Source organism: Moschus berezovskii, chromosome 12 (assembly GCF_049115385.1).
Source record: "Moschus berezovskii isolate FMDL1 chromosome 12, NW_MosBer_1.0, whole genome shotgun sequence".
NCBI lineage: Eukaryota > Metazoa > Chordata > Mammalia > Artiodactyla > Moschidae > Moschus > Moschus berezovskii.
The window spans coordinates 60,755,774-60,774,359 of NC_142471.1; the positions used below are offsets into that span (position 1 = coordinate 60,755,774).

The 18,586-nt window shown below is 45.3% G+C and overlaps 1 protein-coding gene across 1 annotated transcript; it reads right to left on the bottom strand.

Annotated features, from left to right (window-relative positions):
• Positions 1-372: 372 nt before the first annotated feature.
• Positions 373-6,854, bottom strand: RBP4 (retinol binding protein 4). Its single transcript, XM_055425938.2, has 6 exons — positions 6,701-6,854; positions 6,363-6,491; positions 6,131-6,267; positions 5,844-5,950; positions 2,241-2,453; positions 373-704 (listed from the first exon to the last, which is right to left on the bottom strand). Exons 2-6 carry the CDS (start codon positions 6,471-6,473, stop codon positions 667-669), a joined length of 606 nt encoding a protein of 201 aa, XP_055281913.1. The 5' UTR covers positions 6,474-6,491; positions 6,701-6,854; the 3' UTR covers positions 373-666.
• Between the last annotated feature and the right edge of the window lie 11,732 nt (positions 6,855-18,586).

Genomic DNA, 18,586 nt, shown 5'->3' on the forward strand with positions numbered 1-18,586 from the left:
CAATAAGGCCCTGGGGACCTTTCCTAGAGCTCCCCCAGACCCAGGCCTCTCAGATCAGCTGAGGCTGAGCCACCACACACCCGCCTCACGGGCCTTGGGCTGGCTGAGGCTGGAGCTGCTGGCTTGGCCCACATTCACCTCTTTAGGCTTCAATCATTAAGGCCATCCTGGGTTAATGGGGAAATCCCTTTTTCAGGAAGTTGAGAGAAGACATAGTCATTAATAATGGAGATTAGGTGCTAGAACAGGCCAAAGGTCAGAGCTGGAAGAGAAGAACCCCTCCCGGTACATAAAAGCACACCTGCCCCACCACCAGCAGGACTTTTCACTCTTACACAGACATGGACACAAATAAAAACCCAAATCACTGGAAACGGGTAACTATACATATTTTAATAAGACAAAGTCTGGAATCCTAAGCCTCAAATGATTCCTTAGAAAACTCCAGAGAAGACATACATTTGAGTACAGGCAGATTCACTGATCCCCATGTATGTTTTTTACGTATACTGAAGGGTTTTTATTTTGTTTACGGAGGGGAGGGGAGGGGAGGGGTGGGAGGGGTAGGAGGGGCAGGGAGGGGAGGTGAAGCAAACTAAACTCCTAAGTTGGAAGCTGAGTAAGGTTAATGGGAAGTTTCCTAATGAAAGGACACCTTCCATGTTGCTACAAAAGATTTCTTTCTGACTTGCCGTCACAGTAACCTGAAATATAGAAAACAAAGCTATTAGTGACAGAAGGATGGACCCATTCGATATAGATGGTCAATATTAGGATGGCCGTAGGACTTGGCACTGTTCAAATGCCTCTTGTCAGGGGACAGCTAGATGTAGTTGTAATACATAAACATCTTCGAGGTTTTCTGAAACCCTCTCATTTCTCTGGGGGCGATGGGATACTGGCTGACAGCATAGGATCTGCCGTATAAAGTAGTGTTCTTTTTGTCTTAAATTTGCCTCACTGCATTTCAAAAAGATGAGGGTACCTCCTCCTGATTCAAGAAGTGAGGGCCAAATCAGCCTGATCTCGGCTACTCTTTTAGCAGTTTTATAGAATGTTCATTGTGCCCTCTGTCATATGTCACTGGGTGGTGACACCAGGGGCTTCAGAGTCACACAACAAGCTTGGTTTGCATCCAACTCAGTTATCTACTGAATATCTTGAGCAACTTTCGTAATTTTTTCTTAGCCTGTTTTCTCATCTATAGAAGGTGGATCATGAGAAAACCTACAGGATTAGGTGAGATGAGGCAGGCAAAGGACTTGGTGGGGAGACCGGCTGGAGTGAAATCCTTTGCCTGCCCTATATTTAGGTTACCCCCAGGTGAAGCATCAAAATCTTATTTATGGGTTTGGTCTGGGTTCATATCTGTTTGGTGTAGTGTGGGTTAGCTAGTTAGATGACCAACAGAGAAGTTCAGTTTTGTTCTCTGTTTTCCCTTACAATTTAGCATTACTTTATTTGGATTCTGAAATGCAGATTCCCATGGGAATGTCTATTCAAAACAAAATGTGCAGTCTCCTCCAGAATGCTACTGGTTTTTAAAGCAAGATTAGCCAAGGGTGATATTCATAAAAAGATTCAATGGGGCTTCCCTGGTGGCTCAGACAGTGAAGAATCATCTTACAATGCGGGAGACATGGTTCGATCTCTAGGTTGGGAAGATCCCCTGGAAAAGGGAATGGCTACCCACTCCGGTATTCTTGCCTGCAGAATCCCATGAACAGTGGAGCCTGGCAGGCACAGTCCATGGGGTTGCAAAGAGTCAGACATCACTGAGCCACTAACCCTCTGGTCTGGTCAGGGAATCTCAAAAAATGTGAGAAAACTAGCTAGTCAACTTGTCTCTCTTTAAGTGTTTACACCAATGGTCATATTTGATGCCCAGCTCTTCACTGGGGCCACTCAATCCCCAAACAATATTAATTCGGTCAAAATGGTTTTTTTGGGCAGCACAGCCAGGAGCAAACTCATGTGACTACACAGTGGGCCTGAGGTAGCAGATAAAAAGGAAGAGACTGTCCCCTTTACTTAACTAAAAGGGGCAGGGTTTTGGATTAAAAGGTTTTTGCCCACTCCTTCTGCATCAGCCCCGTGAAAAGGCCAGTGAAAGATCTGGTTATGAAGGACGAAGACTTGGACTCAGAGGGGCACCCAGGTTCCCCTTTTTCTTCTGCATGCAGATGTAACACATCACAGGGCCTGCAGACTCAGGGAGCCTGCGCCTACCCACCACTCACCGTTGTGAAGGATCAGCCGGTACTGCCTGGCCAGACACAGCTCCTCCTGCCTCTGCCGCACGATTTTCTGCACTTCCGGGGAAAAGCCGCTGGGGTCTCGGGCGAACACGAAAGAGTAGCTGTCAGCGCAGGTGCCATCGAGGTTCAGGAGGCGGCAGGAGAACTGCACGGCATAGGTCTCGTAGTCCGTGTCAATGATCCAGTGGTCATCGTCTGCAAGGCAGAAAGCCACGGGGCCTCGGTATCTCCTTCAGACACTCAGATGTCAGGGAAACTTAGCTCCAGGCCCCAGAAACCAGCCACTTCCCCAAACTGGGTTTAGAAGTTAGGAAGCAGGAGACCACAGGGAGTACTGACAGCAATTAGAAAACTGGGACCATGAGAGAGGACCTTGGCCTTCACAGGAAAAAAATCCTGGAGTTGGTGGCAGGGGCGGGAGGGACCACATTAGCTTTAATGAGTATTTCTTTCCCTGATGATAAATGTGATCGTATCTTTCATAAGAACAATCAAATGTGGACCCATCAAAACCACAGACTAGACCTGTCTACTGTTGTCTTCTCCATCTACCCTCTGACAGCATCTCGTGCCTCTGTGGCTGATGTTGATGGCCACCAACATGTGTTATCCGCAACATAAGCATGCGTCTTTTACATTGATCTGTGTCAGCCAGTTCCCGGTCCTCTCGGTACCCACACTGCCCTCCTGCCTCTCAGTCCACTGGGTGATCTGGTTCATGGCCTTTCTGGCTCCATCCTAATTCTGGCTCGGTGACCTGACTCACTTCTCTCTCCAGGCTGGCAAGAGGGTAGAATCTGCCTTAGGGGCACAAGATGCCCACCTTTTGACATCAGATATTCTTCCTTAGAGAACTGCTCAGAGCTCTCCTGACAGAGGCAGAGTTGAGCCCTTGAAGAATTTAGATCATATTTCTTCCTAAGACTGGGATGTAAGCCATGCAGAGTAAGTGTAAACAAAGGTGGTAATAAGGTCAACAAAGGCAGGATGGGAAACCACGTTCATAAGAATGTAGGTGAGAGGTTTGCCATGGAGAAAAACAATGGGGATAACACCTTTGTTATCCAAACACCTCACATGTGGTAAAACGTGTCACATCTCTACTTAACATTCTTGTTGATATATAACCATGACCAGGATTTTCTGAGCACTTGGTCAGTTACAGCGTGGTGGACACGTTCCGTGCTTTCTCTATTTTTCACAGCGACTCTATCATCCTCATTTTCCAGATAAGAAAACCGAGGCACAGAGAAACTAAATAAGTCACCCAGGATCACAGAGAGCAGGACAGAATTGAGCTCCGATCTGACTCTGGAGCCCCCATGCCTAACCTCTACGGCACACTGTCTCTAGGCATTAAGTAAACTGGGGGCCACAGGGGATAAGAAACAGGAGACGCAAAGCCTCTGTCTTCATTCCACACCCAGGTCATGAAGCAAGTGATGATCTCTGTTCTATTTCATGTCCTGTGCTGGAGGAACGCAGAGGAACCCTCAGCTCCCAGCGCTGAGGGTGTAAGTGAAGTGAAGTCGCTCAGTCGTGTCCCGACTCTTTATGACCCCATAGACTGTAGCCTACCAGGCTCCTCTGTCCATGGGATTTTCCAGGCAATAGTACTGGAGTGGATTGCCATTTCCTTCTCCAGGGGATCTTCCCAACCCAGGGCTCAAACCCTCATTGTAGACAGATGCTTTACCGTCTGAGCCACCAGGGAAGTTCCCTGGTGTAAGGGAATCTCTAATGCTTAACTAAGTCACCTCTGGGTGTGCCTCTTGGCTCTGAGAACCCCAGGAGCCCCTGCCGAGGGGCTCAGCCTGAGACCAGGCCTTGCAAGAGAGCTGCATCAGAGTGGGTGGTGAGCCCTCTTTTCAGCTCACTGCAAGTCCCAGGCTTTCCCACAGGGCGGGTCTCAGAGGCTGGGGTGGGAAGGCCAGACATACGACCGCTCAGGGGTGGCCATGTTCATCTGTTTGATAAGATGCAGATTCTAAAAATTACTAATCTTGTGCCCCCTGGTATCGATTTTTATAGTCCATTATCAGAAGTTTCTCTTTTATCCTAAATAGATCACTTTAGGAAGTTTCGCTGAGTTATTTGAAAAAGCGTTTGTTATTTCTAAGGATGAAAGCTTTCCTCCTTATTGAACAGTAATCCTTCTATATAGTGTACATCAATACTGAATGAGCAATTTGATAAAAGATAAAATGCCACCTAACACAACTATAGAGGAAGTCGAGGATTGTGTGCCCTGAGGACACAGGCTACGTGAAAGGACACTTAGCTCTGGCTCACCAAGCTAAGCGTCCCCCCAAACAGGCCCCTGGGGCCTATTTCCCAGGAGAGCTCCAACAATATTTTGTAAAATTGTAAAAGTTGATTGTATTAGGTCCCTGCTGTTCAGGACCACCTAATTTTGACCTGGGAGCTGGAACCCCTGGCTTCTGACACTGTCTCTCACAAACTTGTTTGCATGACCTTGGACAAAGGACTATCTTTTCCCCTCTCCCCACCCCTTTTTATTTGGACCATGAGGCAGGTGGGATCTTAGTTCCTGGGCCAGGGATCAAATCTTCATCCCCTGCAGTGGAAGTGAGGAGTTTTAACCACTGGATCACCAGGGAAGTCCTACCACTACATTCTCTTGACTTCAGTTTATTCATCTGCATAGTGAACCCCCTTTAGAGTGGTAACTCTCCATCTTTAAGATTCCATGATGGAACTTCCCTGGTGTCTTGGGGGAAATTAAACAAATTAAACTCTCAGGTTTAATCGCTGCTGGGTGACCTAAGATCTTGCGTGTCATGCAGCATGGTTAAAAAAAAAAAAAAAGTAAGATTCCATGATATGCCCCTCTGGCCTGCATTAGTCTCTAGGTACCAAGTAGACTCCAGATTTGAAGCTTAGGAGAAATGAGGGAAAAGTAGAAAGAGCATGTACATGCATGTTCTCATAAATTTGTATCACGTTAAATTTTAGGATGCTCTTCTGAGAGTCCTTAACACTCTGCTCCCCATATGAGTTTCAGGGCTTGGGAGAAAGGGAAGAGGTCACTGTCACCCGGAACACTGTGCCTGGCTCAGACTCTCAGGACCCAACATGGGCAGGTAGGGTACCTGGGAGTGAGCCAACCCTGTGTCCTTTGATGAGAGTCTCTGAGCCTCTGCTGGGGCGCCTAGCAGTCAAGCTGTTTCAGGGATTCAGCCCAAAGAAATGGAGGAAACGCAGCAGCCGCAGCACCAGGCTGAGCGGTGCTGTAAGCTGGGTCTTGAGCAGGTGGGAGGTCTAAGCAAGGGGAAGGCCACACACACTGGCGCTGGCCGGATGGTAACCAGCAGGAGGTGGTCAGGTGACAATCCCAAGGTCCTTTTGAGCTCGGGCCAGGTTTCTGAGCTGGGAGAGGGGATGGGAGGTAGTGAAGGGGCCTAGCTACTTCCAGTCTCACCCCTCCAGCCTCCAGCCATGCTGAGAGTTCTACCTACTTACAGACCATTCTTCCCTAAGGTGCCCCTGGAGAAGAAACCCAGCTAATTGGCTATGTATGTCTTCGATCCCCCTCAAGACAGTCCTACTGAACTGACTACTCACTTCCTTTCTGGAGAAAGGACGCTACGCCCCAGTACTTCATCTTGAACTTGGCAGGGTCCTCAGTGTCTGTGAAGGTGCCCACCATGTCTGCACACACGTCCCAGTTACTGCAAAAGCCAAGGGGATTCTGAGCCAGGCCGGGCAAAGGGCTTCCTCCCTCCATCCCACCCCGGGCGCTCCGTTCCCGCCCCAGTCGGGGTTTGGCGCTCAGCCTGGGGACCCTGCCGCGCAAAGAGCGCAGCCCCCGCCCTCCCCCACCCCCGCCCCCGCCCTCAGAGGTCACTGACTTTAAGAGACGGACTCGGCCCTTGGCCGTGGCGCTCATGTGGCCATTCTCGTCCACGGAGAACTCGGCGACGATGTTGTCTTGCAGAAAGAGGCCCTCGGGGTCCTTCTTGGCCATGGCGTACCAGGTGCCCGCGAACTGGGGAAGAGAGGAGAGCCGGGTTTGGTGTCCGGGAGCGCATGGCCGGCCTCTGCGAAAGGGGAACGCGGGGCACCCGGGACACCGGTACCTACGCGAGCCTTGTCGAAGTTCTCCTTGACTCGGAAGCTGCTCACCCGGCAGTCGCGCTCCGCCCGGGAGCTGCCCAGCGCCGCCAGCAGCACTAGCGCCCACACCCACTCCATCTCGCTCGGGAGTCCGCCCTGCGGGAACCGCGCGCCGTGAGCGCGTGGCGGCTGGACCACTCGGCCCTCCACCACCGGTCCCCCGGCTCCATCTTGCCCGCGAGGGGCCCTCCTCCCGCCAGCACCCAGGGTTCAATCCCGCCCCCCGCCCCAGACCCTCAGCACACCCATCCCGGGCCCCCGTCCCTCCCGCGCCGGCCCCCGCGTCCCGCCGGGCCGCCGCTCACTGTCGGGAGCTGCGCGCAAGCCTGGCCGCGGGTCCGAGCGCGCGTGGAGCCAGCGAGGCGAGCGCGCCGCGGGGGCCGCCCGGCGGCTTTATAGCTCCGGGGGGAGGGGGTCGCGCTTTCGTAACGGCGCGGGGTGAAAGACCGAGGGGGAGGCGCCGGGGCCGGCGGGCCAGCACTTGCATAACGTGCCCTGACTCACCGCCGCCCGGGCGCAGGGAGGGCGCCTTGGGGCGAGAGCCTCCCCTCCAGCGCCGGCCGGGGCTGGAGCAGCTGCCGCGCGGGGTGGCCTCGGCGGAGCCTCCGGCGGTGGCGAGCAGCGGGCACCAGCCCTGGCCTAGTTACCCGGCGCCCGTGCCAGCGGCCGCCAGCTGCGGCCTGGGGTGGCCTCGGGGCCCTGTTGCTCTGGCTGGAGGCTCGGGTAGGTCTGGCGGGAAGACCAGACCGTGGCCTCCCAGAACGAGGGACATCTGCGATGCTGCCCGGGTGCGTTAGTGCTCCGGCCTGACCGTGCCAAATTGGCCCCTCGGTCCTCTGAGGACTAGTTGTGCAGGAGTTTCGGACTGTTTCCGCCACATAGTTTTTCATTTTATAAAGGATGTCTTTTACTCTCTTTCAGGGGAGTTGTGGTGCCCTTGGATCAATATTTGTTCTTTAGTTTCAACATCTTTAGAAGTATTAAAACCCTCCCTGTTAAATATTCTCCAGAAACGGAACCCTGGTCAGGACAGGAAATATTTTAGCAACCTCGGTGGTCGCCTACTTAGCCTGTGGCACTTCGCTCAAACCATTTTGAAACACACCTACCAATTGTTTATGCTGCAATTTGATTTCAAAGCCAGAGTGGCATCTTGTTTTGTTTCCAAACCAGCTAAGGTGAATTGACTGTGAGCGGAGGAGAGGGGGAAGGGAACAAACGTCTGTGACGTCAATGGTCAATTAAGTCGAAATGCTGTGACTGGTTGTGTGATTTTGCCCAGTGGCACAATTCAGGGCCATGTTTTTCTCTTTCCATTCAGAGTTCAGTTCAGTTCAGTCGCTCTGTGGTGTCCGACTCTGCGACCCCATGAATCACAGCACGCCGGGCCTCCCGGTCCATCACCAACTCCTGGAGTTCACCCAAACTCACCTCCATCGAGTCGGTGATGCCATCTAGCCATCTCATTCTCTGTCGTCCCCTTCTCCTCCTGCCCCCAATCCCTCCCAGCATCAGAGTCTTTTCCAGTGAGTCAACTCTTCGCATGAGGTGGCCAAAGTATTGGAGCTTCAGCTTTAGCATCAGTCCTTCCAATGAACACCCAGGACCGATCTCCTTTAGAATGGACTGGTTGGATCTCCTTGCAGTCCAAGGGACTCTCAAGAGTCTTCTCCAGCACCACAGTTCAAAAGCATCAATTCTTTGGCGATCAGCTTTCTTCACAGTCCAACTCTCACATCCATACATGACCACTGGAAAAACCATAGCCCTGACTAGACGGCCCTTTGTTGGCAAAGTAATGTCTCTGCTTTTTGATATGCTATCTGGGTTGGTCAGAACCTTCCTTCCAAGGAGTAAGCTTGGGTAAATTTCATGGCTGCAATCAGCATCCACAGTGATTTTGGAGCCCCCCAAAAATAAAGTCTGACACTGTTTCCACTGTTTCCCCATCTATTTCCCATGAAGTGATGGGGCCAGATGCCATGATCTTAGTTTTCTGAATGTTGAGCTCCAAACCAACCTTTTCACTCTCTTTCACTTTCATCAAGAAGCTTTTTAGTTCCTCTTCACTTTCTGCCATAAGGGTGGTGTCATCTGCATATCTGAGGTTATTGATATTTCTCCTGGCAATCTTGATTCCAGCTTGTGCTTCTTCCAGCCCAGCATTTCTCATGATGTACTCTGCATATAAGTTAAATAAGCAGGGTGACAATATACAACCTTGATGTACTCCTTTTCCTATTTGGAACCAGTCTGTTGTTCCATGTCCAGTTCTAACTGTTGTTTCCTGACCTGCATACAGGTTTCTCAAGAGTTAGAGCTCCTCTAATCTGATCCAAGCAGTCGGAAGACGCAGCTTTGGACTGAATGAGAATTAGGGAGATGGCAAAGAGGTATCTCTTTTTTGTAAGATCCCTTCCATCAGTTGTGTCCCAAATTGGAAAAGGCCAAGACGAATTTGGTCCATTTTGCTACCGCCAGACCTGAAATAAGAGAGGATGGAGGTGCAGGAGGGTGGCAGCCAAACAGAGAAAGAGTTGATGGTCTTTACAGGGCATTGGGATTACTTCTGAACCTCCTGAAAAAAAAAATACCTGTGGCTCCTGCCACCTTCCTTTGACCCCTTGGGCCTCTCCCTGCTGAATGATCTGCTTTCACTTTCCACCTTCCCCTCCACTCCTGTTCTACATTTGAGTCTGGAGGTGTCTCTGGAGTGCCAACCTTGATACAATTAACTCCTTACTCTCTCCTCCTTTCTGCTAAGAAAGCCCTATTTCAGGCCTGTCAGCTAACTAGGAGCTCTTCTGGTGAGGTCAGTTTTATCACAGGATGTATAATCCCAAACAGGACTGCACCTGGTTCAAAATTGGGAAATGAGTATGTCAAGGCTGTGTATTGTCACCCTGCTTATTTAACGTATATGCAGAGTACATCATGAGAAACGCTGGACTGGATGAAGCACAAGCTGGAATCAAGATTGCCAGGAGAAATACCAATAACCTCAGATATGCAAATGACACCACCCTTATGGCAGAAAGTGAAGAGAAACTAAAGTGAAAGACGAGAGTGAAAAAGCTGGCTTAAAACTCAACATTCAAAAAATTAACATCACGGCTTCTGATGCCATCACTTCATGGCAAATAGATGGGGAAACAATGGAAACAGTGACAGACTTTATTTTTCTTGGGCTCCAAAATCACTGTAGACAGTGACTGCAGCCATGAAATTACAAGATGCTTGCTCCTTGGAAGAAAAGCTATGACAAGTCTAGATAGTGTTTTAAAAAGCAGAGGCATTACTTTGCCAGGAAAGGTCTGTGTAGTCAAAGCTTTGGTTTTTCCAGTAGTCATGTATGGATGTGAGAGTTGAACCGTAAAGAAGGCTGAGCACTGAAGAATTGATGCTTTTGAACTTTGATGCTGGGGAAGACTTGAGAGTCCCTTGGACTGCAAGGAGATCAAATCACTCACTCATAAAGGAAATCAACCCTGAATATTCATTGAAAGGACTGATGGTGAAGCTGAAGCTGTAATACTTTTGCTACCTGATGCGAAGAGCGACTCATTGGAAAAGACCTTAATGCTGGGAACCGTAGAAGGCAGGAAGAGAAGGGGACAACAGAGGATGAGATGGTTGGACGGCATCACTGACTCAATGGACATGAGTTTGCGCAAGCTCTGGGAGATGGTGAAGGACAAGAATACCTGGCATGCTGCAGTCCATGGGGCTGCAAAGAGTCGGACATGACTGAGCAACTGAACAACAACATAATCCCAAACAGCTCCAATAAGGTCTGCTTCAGATCCACTCCTGCAGGGACACTGTGTGTGGCCATACATGTAGTCATTACCTATGCTCCCTAGTTATAGGTAGGGTTCCTTTCTATCTCCTGTCCAATGTGTGGTTCCCCTCCTTAACATTCCAAAATAGAGGTCTATCCACTTCTCCTCCAGTACCTCCAGTGATGGAGAACGCCTGGCTGAGCCCAATTGCCTTTGGACTGTTATGACTGCCAGAAAATTTCTCCTAATACTCCCAGCCCTTGACAGCTGTTTCTCCCAGAATGATTCTTGTGAACCTTGCTTATGCTGTATGAAAAATAAATATAGGGGATTTCAATGCAGTTTTAGGGGGATTGTTTTTGCAGCAATATGTTTTAATGTATTTGTTAGATGCTTGAAAGTTTATGTAACTGTTCTTCCTCCCCCACCTCTCTCTCTTTTAATGATATATCGTAACCCTCAGTGTCCCAGACACCAGCAAAGAAAAACGGTTTATTTTGGCATTCTCTCTCGAATTTCTTCATGATTACAAACATGTGAGTAGAGGTCAACTGGTGTTTTTAACTTTGGTTCTTTGCAAGCTATCCTCATAAAATATTTTTTTTCAAATATGCATATATGTGTGTATAATATCCACAGGAAGACTATTCAGAGTGATTACCTGTGTGATAGGATTAGGGATATTTGAGAGTTTATTGTTGATTTCTACCTTTTTAAAAAATTTTCTAAATTTTTTTTACAGTGAAAATATTTAATCAAACAAATACTCTCTTTGCAGACTTTTTTCTTCTAGAAGTAAAACTATGGTCTAAATTACATCTTGTGGACTGTATATAATATACACCAAAGTTCATTTCCTTGTCTACATCATGGAGAGACAGATCATATTTCCCTCACCTTGGTATGCATCTCACCCCCAACTTTTCCACAGGATTTATCAAGAGATTTATACAGAGTAGATGCTTGATCAGTAGATATTGACTTAATTTGTTTTACTGAAGTCAGTCACTTGAGGTAAGCTTTATAAAATATTTATTTAAAAAGACCCAGTCAGAGGTCAGTCTTTCTAAAAAATAATTTCCAGGATTTATTAATTGTAGCAGGGAGGGCTACAGTTTGATGTCCTTTCACCAAAAAAGTTTTTATTCCCCTTCCATGGGGGCTGGAGTTGTTGCAAAGAGACCACCCTGCCAGACGACAACCTCCCTACCCTGCCACCGCCCAACTTCCTACAGTTCTGTAAGGCCACAAGCCTATGTTCTGGTCAATGGAATGTAGATGAAAGTGCTGTGAGTCATTCCCAGCTGGGGCTTTTAAAAGCTGCCTGTCTAATAATTAGTCTTTGCTGTCTGTCTTCCCTCATCTGCAGGCTGGTGAAGCTTGAGGATCCCACCCATGATTAAATTTATGTGAATGAGAAATAAACTTCCATTTGATTAAGCTGCTGAGATTGGGAGTTACTGTAACAGGAGCTGGTGTTACCTTAACTAATACAGCAGCAAGTCATTAACTCCTAGGAAATATTGAAAATGTTTTGCTGTAGTTAAAAAAAAAGGACGAATGTGAGAAATTTGTGTCCTTAGCCTCATAAGAATTAAGCATGTCCAACCAGCTCCATTTTGTGCAAACTGATGTTTACATCCACGTCTTGACATAGAAGCCAAGAGAAGTTATAAACAAGGAAGTCTGGTAGCATTTATCTTCTGACTGCATTTTAAAAATGCCAAAATAATTGGTGGAAAAAAGGAAAGATTAGTTATTCAGCCAATGTTTTCAGGTACAAAGAGTCAAACTAATTTTTTTTAATAAGGACTTTTTCCCAGTGGTTACAAAGCCATCATTCAGTTTCATCAATTTAGTTGAAACTAACATGGATTCCACCATATAAATTATCTGTGAGATACCTGGTCATACCCATCAATTAGGTGCAGGCAGAAACTGTCATGAGAGCAAATGTGCCAGGTGAGAGGGACCTCTGCAGGTTGACTACTGGGATGTGCCTGAGGTCACTGCTATTTGGGGGTGTCTTTGAGTGATGAATAATGGCAGAAGCAGAGAATTTGGCTAAAGTGGAGTTGAAAAGTGTGTCCATTATAATGATTCAAAACGCACTTGGTTAATCCAGCATATTATTGTTAATTTTATGGCAGTGCTTCAACATTATATGAATGTTGTTAATATTTTGGCTGTTAAATAAGCATTACCTCCTGCAGAAATAGTTAAGTGTAGTGGAAAATTTTAGCGATGATGCAGTTAAATATTGCATGTGTTCATGAATGTAGTATACTATTGAAAAATGTAAATTTATTAAGTGCAATTTTCATTTAATTCTTATATTGGTGTTTAACATTTTATGATATAGGTCTAGATTTTAAATTCCTTAAAGAAAAAGTCTTGTGTATTCCCCTATAGCAGGTACGATACACTTCATGGATGCATTTTAAAATTCATTCCTATTTGAATTATTAGTTTGAGGTAGGTCACTGTCACTAGCTATGCGATCTTGAGCAACTTAATTTCTTTATGCTTCAATTTGTCACCTGTAAAATAGTATAATAATAGTATCCTCTTCACAAGATTATTGTTGTGAAGATAGCCTCTTCATAAGGTTATTCTCTTCATACGGTTGTTGTTATCCTCTTCATAAGGTTGTTGTTAGAATGAAATGAGATATGTACATAAGGGTCTTAGAAAGGTATCTGGCACAGATTATATATTACAGTGTTAGTTATTTTTATGGTCACTTTATTATTACCTGTGGCTTATCTTTCTAAAAATATTCTGTGTAAATGGAATAGAGTTTCCATACCAACCTAGTTACTGTGTCTGAGATGCTTTATCTAAACACATAATTGTCAATGTCTGTACCATCTCAGATATTGGCCTTTTTTTCCTCATTCTTCCCACCAGTTAATGTTCTAATTTTTTTTTTTAACTTAACGTTTTAAGCAAACTGGAAATGGTGACATAAATGGTGAAGTTTAACAAAATCAACAATTACTTTGTGTCATTAAAATTTTTTTCTAAGTGCTCTGCTTGGTCATTTAAAAATACTACATTTTCTTAAATTTTATTTTTTCAGTGCCTAGGACAAATACTCAAAAGTCTTGTCAGCACAGGACAGGGACTCTACAAGGACCAGCCCCAGAAAAAGAGCAGCAGGAAACACAGGATTCAGTCAAGGACATGGGAGGAGGGGAAGGATAGTTGTGTGTCTACTAAGAGGTCAGCTTCCAATATTTCCTTAAAAAAAACTTTGTCTTTATCAAATGTCATCCACTGCTCAAAGTAGTCAGCAGGGATCCCTCTTTCTCTAACTAACCCATTCCCTCATCCTGTCAATTGTTGCCTGAAATTGTCTCACATTTGTCCCTTCCTTCATTCCCAAGCACCCTCACCTTTAGCCTGTGAGAAAAGCCTTAAAAGCTTTGTTTATGAATGAATGAATTTCGTTAATATCATTGTAGATACTTTAGAAAAATCAGGTAAGCAAAAGAGAAGAAAAAAAATTATTATATTGAATTCCACCACTTTGGAATAATCACTGTTAACATTTCTTATGTACACCTCCATATATTTTTATGTGTATGTGGAATCATACTGCAATAGGATCTTGCAATTTCCTGCATATCATAAATATCTGTCCATATCAGTAAACAGAGCTTAGGATTAGGCATTAATGTATGGTTTCCTATTTTATGACTATAATGCCATTTATTTACTCAGCTTCATATTACTGAATATCTAAGCTATTTCTAATCTTTTCCTTTTATAATTGTGCATTTGGTGAACACCCCTATAACTACATTAATCATATACATCCTTAGTTACTTTTGTAAGATAAATTCATAAAAGCTGAATTGAAGCGTCAAAGTTTGTACACATTTTTAGGATACTTGATAATGAACCAAATGCAATATAGCTTCTTAATGTGTATCCTAATGTCCAGTATTTCTTTTCTCCAATTCATCTTTTTCAGTTCAGTTCAGTCGTTCAGTCGTGTCTCTTTGTGACCCCATGGAATTCAGCATGCCAGGCTTCCCTGTCCATAATAAATTCCTGGAGCTTACTCAAACTCATGTCCATCGAGTCAGTGATGCCATCCAACCATCTCATCCTCTGTCGTCCCCTTCTCCTCCCACCTTCAATCTTTCCCAGCATTGGAGTCTTTTCCAATGAGTCAGTTCTTGGCATCAGGTGGCCAAAGTATTGAAGTTTCAGCTTCAACATCAGTCCTTCCAATGAATATTCAGGACTGATTTCCTTTAGGATGGACTGGTTGGATCTCCTTGCAGTCCAAGGGACTCTCAAGAGTTTTCTCCAACACCACAGTTCAAAAGCATCAATTCTTCGGAGCTCAGCTTTCTTTTTCTTTTTCCAACTCTCACATCCATATGTGACTACTGGAAAAACCGTAGCTTTGACTAGATGGACCTTTGTTGGCAAAGTAATGTCTCTGATTTTTTAACATGCTGTCTAGATTTGTCATAGATTTTCTTCCAAGGAGCAAGCATCTTTTAATTTCATGCTGCAGTCACCATCTCCAGTGATTTTGGAGCCCCCCAAAATAAAGTGTGTCACTGTTTCCATTGTTTCCCCATCTATTTGCATGAAGTGATGGGACCAGATGCCATGATCTTAGTTTTCTGAATGTTGAGTTTTAAGCCAACTTTTTCATCAAGAGGCTCTTTAGTTCTTCACTTTCTGCCATAAGGGTGGTGTCATCTGCATATCTGAGGTTATTGGTATTTCTCCCAGCAATCTTGATTCCAGCTTGTGCTTCACCCAGCCTGGCATTTCTCATGATGTACTCTGCAGATAAGTTAAATAAGCAGGGTGACAATATACAGCCTTGATGTACCCCTTTCCCTAGTTGGAACTGGTCTATTGTTCCATGTCCAGTTCTAACAGTTGCTTCTTGACCTGCATACAGATTTCTTAGGAGGCAGGTCAGGTGGTCTGGTATTCCCATCTCTTTCAGAATTTTCCACAGTTTGTTGTGATCCACATAGTCAAAGGCTTTGGCATAGTCAATAAAGCAGAAGTAGATTTTTTTTTGGAACTCTCTTGCTTTTTCGATAATCCAATGGATGTTTGCAATTTGATCTCTGGTTCCTCTGCCTTATCTAAATCCAACTTGAACATCTGGAAGTTCACAGTTCACGCATCACTGAAGCCTGGCTTGGAGACTTTTAAGCATTACTTTACTAGTGTGTGAAATGAGTGCAATTATGTGGTAGTTTGAACATTCTTTGGCATTGCCTTTCTTAGGGATTGGAATGAAAACTGACCTTTTCCAGTCCTGTGACCACTGCTGAGTTTTCCATTTTTGCTGGCATATTGAGTGCAGCACTTTCACACCATCATCTTTTAGGATTTGAAAGCGCTCAACTGGAATTCCATCACTTCCACTAGCTTTGTTCGTAGTGATGCTTCATAAGGCCCACTTGACTTTGCATTCCAGGATGTCTGGCTCTAGGTGAGTGATCACACCATTATGGTTATCTGGGTCATGAATATCTGGGTCAAGAACTTTTTTGTATAGTTCTTCTGTGTATTCTTGCCACCTCTTCTTAATATCTTCTGTTTCTGTTAGGTTCATAGCATTTCTGTTCTTTATTGTGCCCATCTTTGCATGAAATGTCCCCTTGACATTCATCTCTAATTTTCTTGAAGAGATCTTGTAGAGATGAACCTTAATGTCCTTTCTCACCGCTAAGAGTTTCCAGGGTTCAGAATTCCCAGCTAGACTTTGAGGCCCCAGTAATCTGGGTCCACCCGTACCTTTCTAGTTACTCTCTCGTTAGTCCCCCCGTTACTCTACCCTCCATGCTATTGCTTCTGCCATTACCACCTCCTGGCTCAGAGATTTCTTCTCTATTTCCATCTATTCTAAATATGATTCCATATCCATATCACATAAGTCTCATAGTCATATGTATGTACTTCACTTCTGGCTTTTAATTCTATTATGCTCTGTGCTTCATGATTTTCTTAAAAATTTATTTCATTGTGCCAGGTCTTAGTTGGAGCACAAGGCATCTTTGTTGCTGCATACAGAATCCTTGTTGCGGCATGCAGAATCTTTTTTAGTTGTGGTATGCAGAGTCTAGTTTCCTGACCAGGGGTCGAACCTGGGCCCCCTGCATCGGGAGCCACTGGACCACCAGGAAAGTGCCACGTCATAACTTTTTATGTTCTAGTCTTATCTCCTTTACTTCACCACAAGTTCTTGTAAAGCTGGAACCAAGGCTTATTTATCCCCTATATTCCCTGAAGTAGAAGTGTAACAGGGTTGATTCTGTTATGCCGTGGTAACAAACAACATTCACGTCTCAGAGGCGGAACACAAGAAAGATTTATTTCTCACTTACTCTACATGTCCATCTCAAGTCAGCAGGGGGCTCTGTTCCATGACAGCCTCACTGGGATCCACGAGGCCCCTCCAGCTGGAACTGGGAGGGAGCAGGGAGAAGCGGGGAGCTCCCGAGCCTCACTGTGGCAACTGATTGTTCCTGCCTGGAAGAGAGGTTTAAGCTCACAACCCATAGGCCAAAATTAGTCACATGCTCTATGGGGTGGAGGGCAGAGAGGGCAGAGAGGAATAATCTTCCCATACAACTAGCAGGGGAGGAGAATCAGAAAAAGAGGAACATGAACTCTACCTCAGGAGCTAGTGTATGTCTTGCTTATAATGGGCCACCAATAGACACGTGTTGGAAGAATAAGCAAATGAATGAACCTCATGTAGTCATCAAAACATAAGAATGCTGACTGTGATAGAATATGCTTCATTTTGAATTCATTTTCATTTTTTACAAGTAGAGGAATGTAAACATATATGAGCATTTTGTTTTTCCCATACACAGATTTGTACCTCTGAAGTATAAATCTGTGTATGGGGTCTGGATATGTGTTTTTTCTCTGTGTGCATGTAAGGAGGGAAGGATGGCATCAGGGAACTGTGAGCACACACATGCTTTCAAGAGAAGTAGGAACTGCACAGTCATCTCATGGAACAACAACCAGGGAGAAAGAGTGCCCTCAACTGTGTTAGAGGAAGATGGATGGTAGTCCCATAGGAGTGACTCAGCTGACTCAACTCCTTTCTCTTAGGAAATAAACCTTTGCATTATTCTCTTTTTTAAAATTATATATATATATATGTTACAAAAATTTTTTTCGCCTCACTGTGTAGTATGCGGAATCTTAGTTCCCCAACCAGGGATTGAACCCATGCTCCCTCCATTGGGAGCTCAGAGTCTTAACCATTGGACCACCAGGGGATTCCCCTCAGTTCAGTTCAGTTCAGTTCAGTTGCTCAGTCGTGTCCGACTCTTTGCAACCGCATGAATCACAGCACGCCAGGCCTCCGTGTCTGTTACCAACTCCCGGAGTTCACTCAAACCCACCTCCATCGAGTCGATGATGCCATCCAGCCATCTCATTCTCTGTCGTCCCCGTCTCCTCCCACCCCCAATCCCTCCCAGCATCAGAGTCTTTTCCAGTGAGTCAACTCTTCGCATGAGGTGGCCAAAGTATTGGAGCTTCAGCTTTAGCATCAGTCCTTCCAATGAACACCCAGGACCGATCTCCTTTAGAATGGACTGGTTGGATCTCCTTGCAGTCCAAGGGACTCTCAAGAGTCTTCTCCAGCACCACAGTTCAAAAGCATCAATTCTCCGGCGATCAGCTTTCTTCACAGTCCAATTCTCACATCCATACATGACCACTGGAAAAACCATAGCCTTGACTAAATGGACCTTTGTTGGCAAAGTAATGTCTCTACTTTTTAATATGCTATCTAGGTTGGTCATAACTTTCCTTCCAAGGAGTAAGCGTCTTTTAATTTCATGGCGGCAATCAGCATCCACAGTGACTTTGGAGCCCAAAAAAATAAAGTCTGTGTTACTCTAATTATAATGAGATGCTAATAGGATATTATGAAATAAATAATATTCTTAGGAGGACCGTCCCGAGACTGGACTTGGGCCTGATGGAGGGAGATGCAAGAAAGTGCTTGACAAGACCCTTTGAGGGAGCAAGTGGACTCAACCATAGGAAGTGACATGGCTCAACAAATGCCAGTGTGGATTCTGTTCCCCTGGGAAAACCATGTTCCCATCAACAGTCTCTCAGTTCATGACCTAGAAACTGTAGCCTTGGTGAATCTCTTCTTCTTTTCTTTCTAATATGACCATTATTACCCTAGCAAGGTAAGCTTTAAGTCTAGAAAAATAAATGAAACCCATAGCCGTGCTATTTTTTGAAGTGGATTCAAATGTGGGTGTAACTAACTTTTAGAGTCACTGTAACTATTAGATATGTTTTCATTCAAGAGAATTCTCCATATAAAGTTTGTAGTGTTATTGAAATGCTTAAAAGATCTTTGACTAAATTTGAAGTCAG